Source organism: Mobula hypostoma, chromosome 20 (assembly GCF_963921235.1).
Source record: "Mobula hypostoma chromosome 20, sMobHyp1.1, whole genome shotgun sequence".
Taxonomy (NCBI): domain Eukaryota; kingdom Metazoa; phylum Chordata; class Chondrichthyes; order Myliobatiformes; family Myliobatidae; genus Mobula; species Mobula hypostoma.
Window position 1 is genome coordinate 18,699,965 of NC_086116.1, and position 18,657 is coordinate 18,718,621.

An 18,657-nucleotide genomic window follows, 5' to 3' on the forward strand; every position below is an offset into this window, starting at 1 on the left:
TTTTTAAAAAAAATCCATTGGTCGTGCTCGAGCTCAAGCTTCCGTAGTGCGCGCGCGCGCGTGTGTTGTTGCGCAGGGGCGCGCCCGCCGTCCGCTGACCCGGAGCTCTCGCCCCGCGCTTTCGTGTCCCGGAGCTCAGGCGCTGCCCCGGCCGGAGCCGGAGCGCCATCATGGAGAAAGTGGAGAAATTCTTGTTCTCGGCCGTCGTGAGCAGCAACTTCCTCATCGCCTCGGTCTTCTTTGCCATGATTAGTCGGGCCCAGAGGACTCCCTACATGGACGAGATTTTTCACGTGCCGCAAGCGCAGAAATACTGCGAGGGGAGATTCCTGGAGGTACGAATGATTTGTGGTCGTTGCAAAACCGGGAGTTAAGTGCAGCCTCGCTAATCACCTCTGCTTCACACCACAAACCGTGCAAAGTTTAAAGCTGCAGGTTTCTGTATTTACTGATGCAATGTTTAAAGTGTTGATTTCATATTTCATTTAGAGAAAGTTTCACAACTCGTCCTTATGATGCTGGATTTCATGTAATGATTCCCGTGCAGGAGGTATATTTTAAAATAAACTAATCATTTAGCCCCAATCGCAGTTTTTGTCACCATCTTTTCCCCTTTCCATTCTGAATTTGCTACCATGAACCACTCAGGTGGCGCATTCTAGCGAGGAGCAAGTTTGTAAAAACATGCCATCTTCCTCAGTCGGCTTACATCTGTTTGCTGTGGCTGGCACCTCTATTGTCACTGTAAACAGCTTAATCTTGTAGTTTAAACATCTTTAAGATCAATTTTGGGTTGAACTGTGGCTTGCTTCAGTCTTTCGACATAACCGTGACCTCTTCCTCTACCGTTCAGGTAAATCTTTGACATGTCCGTATCACATTGCATTCTTCCTAAAACGGTGATTTCAGTAATTAAATATTCAGCAACTGAGGCCGAGCATTTTAGTCATATTCATACTTTATTGATCCTGGGGGAAATTGGTTTTTGTTACAGTTGCACCATAAATAATTAAATAGTAATAAAACCATAAATAGTTAAATAGTAATATGTAAATTATGCCAGGAAATAAGTCCAGGACCAGCCTATTGGCTCAGGATGTCTGACACTCCAAGGGAGGAGTTGTAAAGTTTGATGGCCACAGGCAGGAATGACTTCTTATGACGCTCTGTGTTGCATCTCGGTGGAATGAGTCTCTGGCTGGATGTACTCCTCTGCCCACCCAGTACATTATGTAGCGGATGGGAGACATTGTCCAAGATGGCATGCAACTTGGACACATCTTCTTTTCAGACACCACCATCAGAGAGTCCAGTTCCATCCCCACAACATCACTGGCCTTACAAATGAGTTTGTTGATTCTGTTGGTGTCTGCTGCCCCAGCACACAACAGCAAACATGATCGCACTGGCCACCACAGACTCGTGGAACATCCTCAGTATCGTCCGGCAGATGTTAAAGGACCTCAGTCTCCTCAGGAAATAGAGACGGCTCTGACCCTTCTTGTAGACAGCCTCAGTGTTCTTTGACCAGTCCAGTTTATTGTCAATTCGTATCCCCAGGTAATTGTAATCCTCCACCATGTCCACACTGACCTCCTGGATGGAAACAGGGGTCACCGGTACCTTAGCTCTCCTCAGGTCTACCACCAGCTCCTTAGTCTTTTTCACATTAAGCTGCAGATAATTCTGCTCACACCATGTGACAAAGGAAATGGCAATATATTGCTTTTGTACCAAAGGATCACGGTTGTTTTATCATTCACTGTTCGAACGTGAGAGGCCATCTAAGATTTATGTGTATTTTCCTTCTACCCTTACCCTTCTTTCAGATTCTGCCATTAAGTAACATTACATTTCTTTATTCTTCCAGCCAAAATACATCACTCTGTAGTTGTCAAATTTAATCTGCCACATGTCCATTTCACCAGATTATGGGCCTCCAGAGCTTTGATGCTAATCTCTGCAAGGTTTTCCTTGAAGGATGAAGAGCTTCCACTCCAGCTCTGGGGTGGCTGGTAGCAGAACTGCAGACTGCCACTGGTGGGGAGAAAGTGTTTGACAGGGCAGGTAGCTACCTATTAAGCAGGGCTTCTGTATATTCCTTATGTATGGACTGGATGTTTTCAATCCCATCCCAAGTACTGCTGCTATCGCCATGATGCAGGGATTCCTATGCGCATGGACTTTTTGAAAGAAACGGACAACGTGTTTGAATCTTCTCTGTCAGCTTGATAAACTCATGCCATGATAGTTCAAGCCCCTCCTTGTTTATATTCTGCACCCTACAGTGTTCTTCCAAGTGAATGATCAATACTGAAAATCAACCCCCCCCCCGCCTGTCCCCAGTATGAAATACAGCTGTCCATCACTACCTTCTGCATTTTGTCTTTTAATCTATTTTGCATCCATTGTGGTCACTGAATTGTTAATCCCCTGAGATTTATTTTTTTCCATAAGCTGATTGTGATAATTTGACAAAGGGCTTGACCCACTTCCTGAATAATAAATTCCAGCATTTTTTTTCTGACTGAATCAAGACTAATTGGCATGCAGTTCCCTAGCTTCTCCCTTTCAGAATAGCATTAATATATTTGTTTACTGTAAGTCTATTTGGACAAGTCCAAAAACCAGACCTTTTCTGGAAGGTTAACGTGCAATGTGCTTTAAAAGTCTCTTAAATACTTCCATTACTTAAATAGATGAGTGACCTGTTTAAATTTTAATAATCTTTTATTGAGAAATGAGATTATAGTCTCTGCTACTTTTTTTCTTTGGTTAGTCTATCCTGAAACATGAGATGAATAGTCCTTGAAAGTGAGCCCATAGGTTGTTGGAACAGTTCACTGATGGGGGGGGGGGGGCAAGTGAAATTAAATTATCCCTGCTGGTTCAAGAGCCTGATGGTTGAGGAGTAATAAATGTTCCTGAACCTGATGGTGTGAGTCAAGGCTCTTGTACCTTCTTCCTGATGGTAGCAGTGACAAAAGAGCATGAACTGGATGGTGGGATGCCTGATGATGGATGCTGCTTTCCTGCAACAGCATTTCATGTAGATGTACTCAAGGTGAGGAATGCTTTACCCCTGACGGACTGGGCCGCTTCCACTACGTTTTGTAGGATTTTCCACTCAAGGATATTGGTGTTCCCATACCAGGCTGTGATGCAACCAGTCAATATACTCTCTACCACACATCTATAGAAGTTTGTCAAAGTATTAAATGTCATGTCGAATCTTTGCAAACTTATAAGGAAGTAGAGGTGCTGCCGTGCTTTTTTCCTAATTGCTTTTACGTGCTGGGCCCAGGACAGATTCTCTGAAATCATAACACCGTGGAATTTAAAGTCCGGTTTCCTCCTCCTGAAGTCAATGAGCAGCTCCTTGTTCTTGCTGACATTGAGTGAGGAGTTGCTGTTGTGGCACCACTCAATTAGATTTTCAATCTCCCTCCTATATGCTGATTCGTCACCACCTTTGATTCAGCCAACAGCAGTGGTGTTGTCAACAAACTTAAATATAGCACTGGAGCTGTGCTTAGTCACAGTCACAAGTGTAAAGCATGCAGGGCAGGGGGCTAAGCACTGAGCCTTGTGGTGCTCCTGTGCTGATGGAGATCATGGAGGAGGTGTTGTTGCCAATCCAAATTGACCAAGTGAGGTTATTAAGGATCCAGTTGCACAAGGAGTTATTGTGGGAAAGGTCTTGAAGCTTATTGATTGGTTTTGAGGGGATAATAGTATTGAATGCTGATCTGTGGACGATAAGGAGAACCTGAAGTATGTATCTTTGCTGTCCAGATGCTCCAGGGTTGAGTGAAGAGCCAATGAAATGGCATCTGCTATGGACCTGTTCTGCCAGTAGGCAAATTGGAGCAGATCCAAGTCGCATCTTGGGCAGGAGTTGATGTGTTTCAAAACACTTCATCACCGTAGATGTAAGTGCTGCTGGACGATCATCATCGAGGCAGGTTACCACATCTTTCTTAGGCACTGGTATGTTCGAGGCCTGTTTGAAGCAGGTGGATGCCTCAGTCTGCTGAAGTGAGAGATTAACAATGTGAGCGTTCCAGCCAGTTAATCAGCACAGGTCTTTAGTACTCAGCCAGGTATCCCATCTGGGCTGGGTGCTTTTCATGGGTTCACCCTTCTGAAGGATGCTCTCAATTCAACCTCAGAGACGGGAATCGCAGGGTCATTGGGAGCTGTGGAAGTTTGTGAAATTTACCCCCAATAGTCAAAGTTTGGGCTATAATTGAGAAGTTTATAAATTATACCAAATTTGATGATACCCTGGTGGTAATGATGGTAACGGGACTAATTAGGTGAATGGAGATATGGGAAATGAAATTCAATCAGCGTAGAAAGGTAGAGGAAAAGGAATGATTAAATGCATATTCATAGATGCATTTCCAAATAAAGACATCCTGGACAAGTTGCATAAAAGCCCTGGTGAGACCTTGCTGGGATATTCTATACTGTTCTTACATACAGAATGTACTTCATGGAGGGAGAGTAACAGAGGTTTACCAAATGGATCCTGGGATTGGTGAGGACAAGGGAAGGTGGTAAGAATTGTCTTATGAAGAGAGATTAAGCAAATTGGGCCAATGTTCTTATTTTATTGCCCTTAAGAGGCGATCTTACTGAAATACGATCACTAGAAGTATAAAAGGGTGATAGCTGTTGGGATGTTGTTTCTCCTAGCTGTGACATCCAGAATCAGGCATTACAGTTTCACAATAAAGGATTGCCCATCCGGAACTAAGAAGAAATATTCTTCAATCACTGAGTAGTGGCTTTTAGAATTCTCTAACCAAGAGCACTGTGGAGACTCAGAACTAAGTTTATTCAAACACAAGGGCTTTAAGGTTACCAGGAGCGTGATACTGAGTTAAAAGATCAACGATTGTCTTTTGGCTGGTGGAGATGGCAAGAGGGGTCAAATAGCTTCCCCTTATTCCTTGTGTTCTGATTCCTGAGGATAATGTGATATGAGGTGGTTATGAAGACTTGGGATACATGACGTTGTCAGTCAAGGTATAGAGTACAAGAGCAGGCTGGCTGTACTAGAACTCCAAAGAACAAACATCAAACCGTAGATGCAATATTATGTAAACTAATATGATAGCATGAAATGGGTATAAGAAAGGTGTTCAAGTGTGATGGCAAAGTTGGAGTTTTATAGATATGAGGTGAATCAGGTCAGGAGTTGGAACAAAAGAGACTAAGGAAAGATTTCATTGAGCTGTACAAAAACATGACAACTCAAGGTGCAGTAAACAGAGAAGAAATCTGGCATAGAAATTACTCAGTTCTTTTCAGGATTTAATTTGTATGAATCGTTTTTCTTGGAACCAGAGTATATTTCATTTTTCTGCATTTGGGTCAGCTAAAGCAAAACCTTCTAAGCTTTGAAACATTATTTCAGTAACAGTTTTATAGCTTAATTATTTCCAGCAGTGAAATACAGACAAGAAAGTGTTCTGAAAACACAAGTTAAATTTCACCAAGCTTAGTCTTTAATAGCTAAATGTTGCATTATATAAGCTACACCAGTGTGTATTACCCCCACATTCCCCTTTAATCCCTTCTAGAAAAAAAATATATAGGAAGTGACGATATTCCAGGCTTTACACTATTTTCTTTAGCAAATAAATCAATAATTATGAATGAAGATTTAAAGATTAAACTGACTTTCAAGAATTTTTCCTGCGTAAATAGCTGAGAAGGTCTGGGAATCATAACCTGCAAGGTGGTTGAGCCCAAAACATTGATCACATTCTAAATGTGCTTGAAGCAGTTCTGAAAGAGCTGTAACCTGCATGGTTGTGAACTGAGGGGACAAGAAATAGCCAAATTATGCATGGATTGTATTTGCCTCCTCTGTCATAAATTTCTCTGATGAATTTAGTTCCAAATTTTATTTCTTTGTTGATTTATTTTTAAAATTTCCATATACTGTACAGTATTGAAATAAATGACCTAGCTTGTTCATTTTATAGGCCATCAGACATTGTTACTATGAACCTCAAAAATCACTGCCATTATTAACTGATTGAGTGGTGTGTAACATTTTAAACATGGGATTAAGAGAATTTGTAAAATGAGAAAAACAATACTGCAATCTATTAAAAATGTGCTTGATCTCAGGGTTACCCCTAAACAAAAGAAGTGATTTCACATTTTGAGGGGAGTCATTTTAAAGGTAGGTTTCCGTTGTTAACATTTTGGAAACAATATGGAAAATAATGATATATGCAGTATTTCTCTGAGGTACCACTAGCACATCAAGGACTACTACCCATTTTGGATTTTAAGATATTGGCTTTCTTTCATGTTTGAAACAGGTAGACTTAATCAAATACAGGTTGATTACCTTTTACTTTTTGTTCATTGTTTTCTTTATATAAAAGTTAAAGTACATTGTAAATATACAGTTGTTGCCAGTTTCAGTATTTTAATTGTTATAAACTGTTCTCTTCCCAATATTATGCAGTGGGATCCGATGATCACTACCCTACCCGGTCTCTACTTGGTGTCCACTGGAATAATCAAGCCAGTGTCATGGCTGCTGAGCTGGACAGGAACTGTTGTGTGCTCCACAGGAATGCTACGATTCATTAATCTGCTGTTCAATACTGGGAACCTCTACTTACTTTATTTGCTGTTGTGCAGGATACATCAGAAGGACAAGGTACCAGCTTGATTAGTTCATTTTACTGCCAAAATAATGAAGTACGGTTAAAATAGGAAGTTCTGTTAAAGCAGCATGACCCTTGTTGACAGAATACGTACATTCATTATACTGCTGTATAATTTTACTAAATGATGGTGTTTTAGCACACTACTGAGAGAAATGGGTCAGCTATGATGAAATAGTTCATCATAATTCTGTTCCTTGGTCTTACGGTCACATCTTTCCCTATAATAAAGTGTCCCCATTTGATGTGCAGGTAAATTTCCAGTGGTGTACACCTGTTTTAGGCTTCACTGACTACGAACATGTGTGGGGACAATGTGTGTGAATTTCCATATCCTTTCGGCTTGCCCAGTCTCAATGCCGCTAATACCCCTGCAGGAAAATTTGTTAGTGCTACATGGGTGGGTTTCAACTAATTTGGCAGGGTCGGACCATGAGCAGGAGCAAATCTTGGGATAATAGTGAGAGCAAGTTTAGTAATCAGGATAGTCAGGGACACAGTAAAGGCAGGGAAAGGGATACCCAGTTAAACTGCATTTATTTCAATGCGCAAGGTGTAAGGGGTAAGACGGATGAATTTGGAGTATGAATTGGCTCTGAGGACTAAGATGTTATAGCCATTACAGAAACATGACTAAGTAGAGCAGAACTGGCAGCTCAGTATTCCAGGATACCAAAGCTACAAGCATGGCAGAGGTAAAGGCCTGCATATTGCCTTTTTGATAGGGAGAACATAACTGCAGTACAAAGAGATGGCATACTTGGGGGATTATTCAGTGAGGTCAGTCTTGTTATTCATTATTTATAGAAATTATTCGGATACAGACACACAAGGTTAGATCAGTAAGTTTGTGGATGACACAAAATGAGGTGGTGTTGACGATTGAGCATGGAGCACAGGAGCTGGGACATTATGTCCGAGTTGTGTAAGTAGTTAGTGAGGCCACACTTGGAATACTGTGTACAGTTTTGGTCAACCTGTTACAGGAAAGATGTGTTTAAGTTTTAATGAATGCAGTTTACAAGCACGTTGCCAGGACTAGAGTGTCTAAGTTACCGGGCGAGCTTGGCCAAACTGGGTCTTTGCTCCTTGGAGTGTAGGGCAATAAAGGGTGGCCTTAAAGTGGTTTATAAAATCATGGGGGCATATAATAAGGTAAATGGTCGCAGTCTTATCCCCAGGGTGGAGGGGGGAGTCCAAAACTAGGGGACATAGATTTAGGGTGAGAGGGGAAAGACTCATAAGGGACCTCAGGGGCAATTTCTTCATACAGAGGGTGCAGAGTATATGGAAAGAACTGTCAGGGGAGGTGGTTGAAGCAATAGCTTCATTTAAGAAGCACTTGTAGAGGTACTTAGTGCAACAGAGCTTAGAGGGATATGGGCCAAACTTGGGAAATTGGGACTAGTTGGGTGGTCAGGATAGCCTCATTGGGTGGAAGATCTTATTGCTCTGCTCTATGACTGTTGCTCTCCAACAGTAAGAAAGTGAAATTGATTTTCATTTCAATAAAATTAATATTAAAATATACTCGCATTAATAAAGGGGCTTATAAGAAATTTGCAGTTTACTTGTGACATCTGATCAGTGTCATACCAGGCTCGAGAGCTTCATGTTGTTATATTTTCATACATTTGTTAGATAGCCTTCTACACCAGCAATGATAAATTTTAGAAATGTATAAAAATAACTGCAGAAAACTGACTTTTGCTCACTTGGTGGTCCAGGTGCAGGTGTTCTCACCGTTATTTCAGGGATTTATTTGTACAAATTCTTCAGTTAAAGAGTGGTTGATGAAGTGATGCAGGGGGCACAGTTTCAGATTTCTGGATCATTGGGAGCTCTTCTAGGGAAGGTATGACCTGTACGAAAAGGATTGGTTACACCTGAACTGAGGGGGACCAATATTCTTGCGGGCACATTTGGGGAGGGCTTAAACTAAGTTGGCAGGGGGATGGGAGCCGGAGTGTTAGGGCTGAGGCTGGGGCAGTTGGTATACAAGTTGATGCACTGTTTAGTGAGACTGTAAGGAAGGACAGGCAGATGATAGGGCAAAATTGCAGACTGTGGAATGAGATGAAGTGTAACATGGGGGCAAAATCGAACAGGGTGATGAAGGTAGGACTGGAAGTGTTCTATTGGAATGCATGCAATGTACGGTGTAAGGAAGATGATCTTGTAGTACAGTTAAGAGATAGGCAGGTATAATGTGGGCATCACTGAGATGTGGCTGAAACATGATCATAGTTGGGAGCTTAATATCCAAGGATACACCCTGTATCAAAAGGGTAGACAGAGGGGCTGGGGTGGCTCTGTGGGTAAGAAATGAAATTAAATCCTTAGAAAGAGGTGACGTAGGAATGAAAGATGTAGAATACTTGTCGGTAGAGTTAAGAAACTGCAAGGATAAAAAGACCTTATTGGAAGTTATACGAAGTTCTCCAAACAGTAGCCAGATTGTGGGATATATATTTTAATGGGAAGTAGAAAAGGCATGTAAAAAGGGCAATGTTACAATATTCATGAGGGATTTCAGTATGCAAGTTGATTGGTGAAATCAGGTTAGTGCTGGATCCCAGTAGAGGGAATTTGTGGAATACCTAAGAGATGCTTTTTAGAGCAGCTTGTGAGTGAGCCCACTAGGGGAAAGGAAATTCAGGATTGGGTATTGTGTAATGAACCAGATTTGATTACAGAGCTTAAGGTAAAAGAACCCTTGGGAGGCAGTGATAATAATATGATAGAATTCACCCTGCAGTTTGAGAGGGAGACGATAAGTCAGAGGTATTGGGAATACAAATGAAGTAAAAGAAGTTATAGAGTCATAAGAGAGGAGCAGGCCAAAGTTCATTGAAAGGGGACTCTAGCAGGGATGACAGGAAAACAGCAATGGCTGGAGTTTCTGGGGACAATTCAGAAGCCACAGGTTAGATACATCCCAAAGTTGAAAAAGTATTCTAAAGGGAGGATGAGGCATCTGTTGGTGACAAGGGAAGTCAAAGACAGCATAAAAGCAAAACAGAGGGCATATAATGAATCAAAAATTATTTGGAAGTTAGAGGATTGGGAAGCTTTTAAAAACCAACAAATGGCATTCAAAAAGACTATAAGGAGAGTCAAGATGAAATATGAAGGTAAGCTAGCCAATAATACCAAAGAGGATACCAAACATTTCTTCAGATATATAAAGAGTAAAAGAGAGGCAAGAGTGGATATTGGACCATTGGAAAATAATGATGGAGAGGTAGTAATACGGGACAAAGAAATGGCAGATGAATTTAATAAGCATTTTGCGTGAGTATTCACCATTGAAGACTCTGCCAGTATACCAGATATTCGCGAGTGTCGGGGGCAGAAGTGAGTGCAGTTGCTTTTAATTATCTAAGGAGAAGGTGCTTGAGGAGCTGAAGGGTCTGAATGTAAGTAAGTCACCTGGACCAGATGATGTACACCCCAAGTTTCTGAAAGAGGTAGCTGAGGAGACTGTGGGGGCATTTGTAATGACCTTTCAAGAATCTCTAGATTTTGGAATGGTTCCAGAGGACTAGAAACTTGCAAATGTCATTTCACTCTTTAAGAAAGGAGGAAGCAAGAAAAATAGAAATTATGGGCCAGTCAGTCTGACTTCAGTGGTTGGGAAGATGTTGGTAGTCCATTATTAAGGATGAGGTTTCAGAGTACCTGAGGTGCATGATAAAGTAGACCAAAGTCAGCACAGTTTCCTGAAGAGAAAATCTTGTCTGGCAAATCTGTTGTAATTATTTGAAGAAGTAACAGGCAGGATAGACAAAGAAGAGCCAGTAGATGTTATTTACTTGGTTTTCAGAAGGCCTTTGACAAGGTGCCGCGCATGAAGCTGCTAAACTTGTTAGTAGCCCATGGTATTACAGTATTCGAACATGGATAGAAGATTGGCTGCCTAGCAGGAGGCAAAGAGTCAGAATAAAGGGAGCCTATTCTGCTTGGCTGCCAGACGTGTGTTGCACAGGGTTGTTATTGGGACTGCTGCTTTTCACATTATAGGTCAACTATTTGAATATTGGAAATCAGCCAGGCCTGTTGAGTTCCTCCATAATTTTGTGTGTGTTTTCATATGAAGAGCATTTGATGTCTCTGGGCCTATACTTGCTGGAGTTTAGAAAAATAAGGGAGGATCTCATTGAAACCTATTGAATATTGAAGGGCTTCAACAGAGTGGATGTGGTGTGGAGGTTTCCAATAGTGGATGAGTCGAGGACTGAGGGCACATCCTCAGGATAGAAGGACAGAACAGAGATGAGAAGTAATTTCTTTAGTTAGAGGATAGTGAATCTGTGGAATTCATTGCCACGGACGGCGATAGAGGCTAAGCCACTGAGTATATTTAAAGCAGAGGTTCTTAGGGTGTCAAAGGTAACAGGGAGAAGGCAGGGGAATAGGCCTGAGAGGGATAATGAATCAGCCATGATGGAATGGTGGAGCAGACTTGATAGGCCAAGTGGCCTAATTCTGCTCCTATGTCTTATGGTCTTAAAGAAACAGGTATGAATACAGGGCACTAATTATGCTAAATCCCCAATATTGCTACTGTTTAACATTAAACACAATATACCTGCATTCTTGGTGTGAATTCAGAACCTAAATATAAACTCTAATGCATTATTCTCTGACTGCAATTTTGTTACTTTTTTGTTACTCCTGCATTTAGAAAAGCAATGAATAGATAAATTAATTATTTAGGTAATTGCAAACTATACTCTGGAGTCTGATCTTGCGTGATCAGACTCCTGTATGCATTGGCATTCTCCATCTTCCTGTACACATGTGAGACATGGACCCTCACAGCAGAGCTGCAGAGGAAGATACAGGCATTCGAAATGAGATGCTATCGCAACATCTTAGGCATTTCATATTTGGACCACATCACAAATGAGCAAGTCTGCAAGACCATCCAGCACCACACTGGCCCCCATGAAGACCTTCTCACAACGGTAAAGGAAAGAAAGCTGAGATGGTGCAGCCACATAACAAGATCCAGTGGCCTTGCAAAGACCTTTCTACAAGGAACAGTGGAGGGGAAAAGAAGGAGAGGTAGACAACAAAGATGGATGGACAACATTAAAGAATGGACAGGGAAAACGTTTGTGGTGACCCAGGCTCTGGCACACAACCGCGACAGATGGAACAGACTGGCGCAAAGCTTGTCATGATGGCGCCCCGACGACTCCACCAGGAGTTAAGGGCGCAAGGAAGGAAGGAAACTATAGTAAGAGCTCAGTATACTGGAGTGAGAAAACCCAACTTGCATCTATATAACTGGAGTTGAAACTTTTTATGTTATGGTATGACATACAAAACATCCATATCATTTTTGAGTATAAAATGAAGAACTTATTGAAAACAAAAAATGGTGGCCATTAAGTTTAGAAGAATAAGAGATAGTCTCTTCAATTCATATTAATTCTTAGTAGGCTTGATAGAGTAGAACTCAAGTTCAGAGTCTGGAAAAGATATCAAGCAGTTTAGATTGAGATGAGATTTTTATATATTCAAGGGTATTGTGAGCGATTGAAATCTTGACTTCATTAGGCAGTGGGTTTGTAATCTGAATTTATTCAGGACATTGATTCAATTTAATTGAGTTGATAATATTGAGTTAATAATAATATGAAATTGCCTATATCCCAGATATTATCAATATTTCTGGGATATTGATAATTGAATAGTGGAAGTTGAGGAAAATTTTTAACTGTGGTCTCATTTGTGGAATAGTCTTGAAATTTAGCATATTCCTCTTCCATTTCCTATTTTCTGTCTTTGAGGCGATGACAAAGTCATGTGTAAGTATACATGAAATAAGTATTTAATAAACATGAAGGTTTTTGACACAACAATGTTTGCGTGTGAATGAAGCACTTTGTACATTTTTGTAAAAATATAAATGCAGTTTTTTTTCATTGTTTTAATTGAACTATCTTGCCAATGAATATTATATTGTAATTATTTTTTTTTTCTTCCCAGGCTACCTCTGCATTCCAAAGAATAGCGTCTGCATTAGCACTTGCCTCATTCCCTTTGCTTTACTTTTTCTCATTCTTGTATTACACAGATGCAGGCTCAACATTCTTTATCCTGTTTACTTACTTAATGTGCCTGTATGGGAGTCACAAAGTTGCTGCCTGCCTTGGTTTCTGCGCTTTTATGTTCCGTCAGACTAATATCATATGGATTATATTCTGTGCGGGAAATATTATTGCACAGAAGTTGACAGAAGCATGGAAGACTGATTTGGCCAAGAAAAAGGATGCAAAGACAGGATGTATTGTGGATCCAACTGATGAAATCAAGAAGGTTGTGCAGTTTCTTTTTGGGTATGTTCTGTCACTGAAGAATCTGAAAGCATTGACCGTTTTGACCTGGCCATACATTACCTTGGTTATTGGTTTTCTTCTATTTTTATTTCTGAATGGAGGCATAGTTGTTGGTGACAGAACCAGTCATGAGATCACTCTGAATTTCCCTCAGTTATATTACTTCTTTTCCTTCACGCTTGTTTTCTCTCTTTTTCATCTGGTTTCCTTTCTAAAGATCGTTTCTTTCTTGGATTCAGTAAAGAAACACACGTTATTTTATATTGGTTTTGGAATTGTCTCCCTGTTGTTGATTTGGAAATTTACCTTTGTCCATAAATTCTTGATTGCGGACAACAGACACTACACATTTTACATTTGGAAAAATATATTTCAGAGACATGAAGTGATCAAATATCTGTTGGTCCCAGGGTACATCTTTGCTGCTTGGACATTTGTTGAAGCATTGAAGTCCAAATCAATATTCTGGATCTTGGCATATCTTTCCTGTTTAGTCATTGCCACAGTTCCACAAAAGTTACTGGAGTTTCGTTATTTCATAGTACCCTACTTGATCTACAGACTCAACATCCCAATGCCCTCAAGCTTCAAAGTTATTGCAGAGCTGGCTCTGTATTCTTTAGTAAATATGTTAACTCTTTATTTGTTTCTTTATAAAACCTTCCAGTGGCCAGATAAGAAAGAAATTCAAAGATTCATGTGGTAAAATTTTGTTTCTTCTTTGTAGAGAGGGAGTGGGCCTTGATCATATTTTAAACCTCTGTAATCTTAATAAATTGGGAATCGCATGCTGTATATAATGTTTTGTGTATCTTTTTGTGGTTCACTTTGGTACTTGTATATTTGCTGTGATCCAATCGTTACTGCTTTTTGCCGAACTATTCGTTTTGGTAGTTTCATTTGCTTGATGTGGTGAATTTGTTTTAGTCATGTGTACACTAATAATTTTAATTGTATTTGCAAAGTAAGCCAAGTTAGCAATTTCTCTGAATTATGGAGATATTTAATGCTACAATATTTCATACTCCTTTTGAAGTACAAAAATAATATTCAAAATCTTAATGTAAAATTATTGATGAAATTAAAATTATGGTGCTTTCTTTCAATAGTTTTTTTAATTCCAGCAGCAGAGTTCCAAAAAATCTGACAGCATATGATTGTCTTAAAATCATACTAAACCAAAAGAATTTGAAGATTTGTTGAAAATCTGACCAATGTGAGAGATTATGTATTATTATTATTTTTATTTCCACAAGTGTATTATTGTTTTTGCTGTGATACAAGTCCTCAGCATTGAACTGCAAAGACTATAATTTCAACCTGTTTTCAATAATTAGCACCCAGTAGATCCTCTGTGGCATCACTCACTGAATTATAGGTTACTGTGTGTGGGATGCTGAGGATAACATTATCACATTGAGAATTTGGAATGTACCAGGAATAGTAAAGTTGATTTTCGTTTTGGTTCTTAGAGGAAGTTTGCTTAATTGATCTGCTGCAGGAACTGAAGTACAAACTGATGAAAATACTTGTGTTTTTATGGTACCAATCCTACTATTTCTTTTCTCCACAGTAATATAATTACCATTTTTTTTTCTGTAGACAGCAAGCTCCCTTGTCCAAACAAAATGCTTCAGTCAGTGAGGTACTGTCTCTTAAACTATCCCAAGCAGCTAGTTATGGCTTGAGAACTGCCTGTGACATGGAATGGTTCCATCGTTGATCAGGTAGTCCGTCAAAGGGCAGGTATTTTAACCTCACCTGAAATTCAGCATCGCCATTAATGCAAGCATACCCTTAAAATAGCGTTGAAGATTGTACATGTAGGATTTGAACCCATAGACTTTCAGTTGCAGGAGGAAATCTATACCAAACAAGGAGTGTTACCACAGTTGTATAAGTAAGTGAATGCATTTGATGCAGGAACAGGGAAAGGGCAGTACAGATTCAGTCACTGTGAATGTTAATTCCTCGTCCTGTTGTGTATGTAGCAAATGAGAAGTCAATTTTCACTGTTGCCTTCCAAGCCCCACATTTGATTTTCTGACTTCTTTGCAAGTACTGTTTGTTTCCTGAGCAGGAAGAGTAATTTTAAAAATAGGTCATGCCATACTTGGTGGAGGATGACCTCTTTCATTTCTGTAAGCAGTAGACATATGAGACATGGTGCACTATTTTGTTACACCTTTTCAGATGATGGTAAAATCCTGTAATTACAATTAAATCAATTTTTGATACAGACGTCAATGCATTTTACTAGTAAAGATAATATAAGTATGCAATTTTATGTCAGCCTTCTCTTTTGTGTTTTTTTCCATAAACATCATTTCTGACATTACTTGGCTAACAAGAGTTCAGGTAGAGGACCAACAAATTTTTGAATTATGCTTGGATCAAACTAACCAATTTCCATTTTTCCCACCGGTAGCCATATTTTTTTGGTGATTTTTCATATGCCTTTCTTTTTATATACTGTATGTCTACTTTTCCTTGTTTATGACAAAGATAGTAAGATAGGAATGGAAAAAGATTGTTTGACCATTCAAGATGGTTCAGCAATTCAATGATTCCTTCTAATGCCACATTCCCACTCTCTCTCCACACATCTTAATGCCTTTTTAATCTGGATGTGTATCTATTTCCTTCTTAAGTATATTCAACCACATGAACTTTGCAGCCCTTTGTGATGGAGAATTGTCCAGGTGCCAGGAATAAAACCATTTCATTTCCACTCCCAAATTATCTCGCCCTCTGTCCTGAGACCTTGATCCTAGTTTCAGATTGCCAGCCAGGTGAAACAACCTTCCTGTCAAACCCTTTCAGAATGTTGTATGTTTCAATTAGATCTCACTTTGTTCTTCTGAATTTTATTATATACCGGTCTAATCCACCTAATCTCCCCTCATAGTGTATCTGCCTTTCCAGGGATTAGCCTGGTGAACCTTAGTTGTGCTCCCTGCATATATTTCCAAGTGTGGAAACCCAATCTGCCACATACCCTCCAGATGCAGTATCACCACAGTGCGGTATACTTGTAGTGATACATCTTGCTCTTGCAACAAAGCCCAATACATATTTGCTTTTTTAACTGCATGTTTGCTTTAAACATACAAGGCTGTCCAGACCTTTTTACATATCAAGATTTATCAGTCTGTCATCACTTAAATATTCTGCTGATGTTTGTCCTACAAAAGTGCATATTGTAACATATAATCAAATTATATTTCACCTGCCACATACGTGCCCATTCAATTGTACAAATTGCCTCCAAGTAGAAGTCACTACATTGCCACGGTAATATGTGTTTTAAGAAGATTTTGCATTATTGAATATGGATAATTACTTTCACATCAAATAATTTTGAAGCTTTCACAAAACTTAGAATAAATTGAATTGTACATATCTCTATAGAGCCTGAATTTTTCACAGGATAATTACAACTGGATGATTTCCAATGGGATGAGGAATTTTTGGGGTACCATACTGGAGAGTTCCGCAGTTTTCAAATTTTTTTAGAAAAATAGTTTTTAAATTACATACAGGGGTAAGACATACTGGAGTCCAAAATATATAAATGTTTAACTTTATTAAGAAACTGATTTCTGCATCTTGCATTGTTGTCTTTGAATATTTTCTGATTGCTATATGCTATCTAGGCAAAATGTTCTGGAGTACAGAGGAGAAGGATGCTGATGCTAGTTTTAAAAAAAATTCATGATGTGACAGTTCTGCATTACAAAATTTACTGAGTGATAGTACCTGTAAAGAAAAATATTCGAAACAAAATCCAAAGCAGTTTAAGATAAGATACTATTTTGAAAGACAATTTTAAATGGAAATGCAAGTACAAGATATCTATCTATGTACTACTAAAACTCTCATGTTCTGTCTGTCTGTTTGTGACCTCTAGTTAGCACAAACGGTGCATTACAGCCGCACTTTTTTTGGCTAAATCGAATTAAAATGCACTAACTTACAGAATGCAGGCAAAGTTCAGGGTTATATATTCGTGTAAAATTGCTCATTTGCCAAAGATCAACAGGCTGGCTTTCACCCGAGACCCGATCGGCCGTCATGGAAATTGGGACACGACAGCCCGATGCATGCGCACGGCCAGCCTCAGCAGCAGCATCTACTGGAGCAAAAGGGCAGGGCAGCTCTGTATCGAGGGGTCACATTCTACTAATCACCATCAGCATGTGCAGGAATGGGACAGATCAAACTGAGACCCATCAATAAGAGATAATTAAATCTTATTGTAACGACGTAACAACACCCAAAAAAACCCTTTGCTGCAGTCAAAGGACAGCGGTGACTATATCACATCCATTTAGGAGAACGCCATCCACATCATCAAGAATAATCAGCTTCCTTTGGTGTTAGTGCTTCGTATCTTCTATCCAGCATTAGGGTTTTAAAAAATGGTCAGCCTAATTATGCCACCTGGAAAGGGAAGGGGGACATTATGGTCGTGATGACGCCAAACATCGTCGGGAAGCAGCAAGGAGAGGGAGAGAACAAGAATCGGATGAGGCCGGGGCCGCACGACTCCAGGATCAAAGAGTCAGGAGAAAATAAAGGTGAGAGAAGAAGAGACAGAGGAGGAGAGGCATGCACATCTCCAGGATCAGAGACAAACAACAAACAGCATAAGAGATGAAGAGACGGGGGATGAAAGGGCTGCACATCTCCAGAATGACAAAAACAGGCACAGAAGGAGGAGTGAGGAAGAGACAAAGGAACTGAGAAATTCACATCTCCAGGATCAAAGACAAAGAACAAACAGCAGAAGAGATGAAGAGACCCAGGATGAAAGGACTGTACGTCTCCAAAATGACAACGAGAGGCACAAGGGTGATAGATAAACCAGAAATGACACCATCAAAAGTGTCCTTCATTAAATGGGGAGGGGCTATATTTGCTTTGCTATGCGTCGTTCTTCTTTAATAAACTGAGGTTTTCTACTTCAGTTTCCAAAGCAAAGTGATACCAATAGCATTCAGGAAAATTTAATGGGTCACTCTGGTCACATCAGACTGCACTACCCTTCTCTCAAAGGGTGCCCCATCGGGTCACCCCGTTGTCTAGTGTAACTTAAAAATAAATGAGGCTTATTTCTCAGAAGTAGCATAGTTGAGACACATCCTGCTCTGACCAGGAGATGGCAGATCGTTACTAGAAAAAGCAAAATGCATTATGTTACTTCACAGTCATTTGGAATACAAGTAATATTTAGGCTCCTAGGACAAATGACTATTTTAATTATATTTTTAGAACTGTTGAGGGTATTATCCTCAAGTTTTATGAACTGATATTTTATATTGAAGTTTTTCTTTACGGTACAACAGAGAACAATAGAGCACAGCACAGGCCCTTCAGTGTAAGATACTGTGCTGACCTCTTAACCTACTCCAAGATCAATTTAACCTTTTCCTCCCACATAGCCCTCCATTTTTCTTTCATCCATGCGCCTCTCTAAGAGTCTCTTCACTGACTCTGATGTATCTGCCTTTACCACCATCACTCCTGACAGTGTGTTCCATTCACCCACCACTTTATGTGTAAGGGGAAAAAAAACTACCTTCAATACCCCCCTATACTTCCCTCCA

The 18,657-nt window shown here is 39.9% G+C and overlaps 1 protein-coding gene across 2 annotated transcripts; it reads left to right on the forward strand.

Moving 5' to 3' along the window:
- Positions 1 to 55: 55 nt before the first annotated feature.
- On the forward strand, positions 56 to 16,398 carry alg10 (ALG10 alpha-1,2-mannosyltransferase). Of its 2 annotated transcripts, XM_063072487.1 has the most exons (4): positions 207 to 335; positions 3,796 to 3,932; positions 6,494 to 6,691; positions 12,699 to 16,398. In XM_063072487.1, exons 3-4 carry the CDS (start codon positions 6,503 to 6,505, stop codon positions 13,752 to 13,754), a joined length of 1,245 nt encoding a protein of 414 aa, XP_062928557.1. In that variant the 5' UTR covers positions 207 to 335; positions 3,796 to 3,932; positions 6,494 to 6,502; the 3' UTR covers positions 13,755 to 16,398. The 2 variants fall into 2 exon arrangements, with proteins under 2 accessions (XP_062928556.1, XP_062928557.1); XM_063072486.1 differs by lacking the exon at positions 3,796 to 3,932 and having other exon boundaries at positions 56 to 335; positions 12,699 to 16,397.
- The last annotated feature ends 2,259 nt before the right edge of the window (positions 16,399 to 18,657 follow it).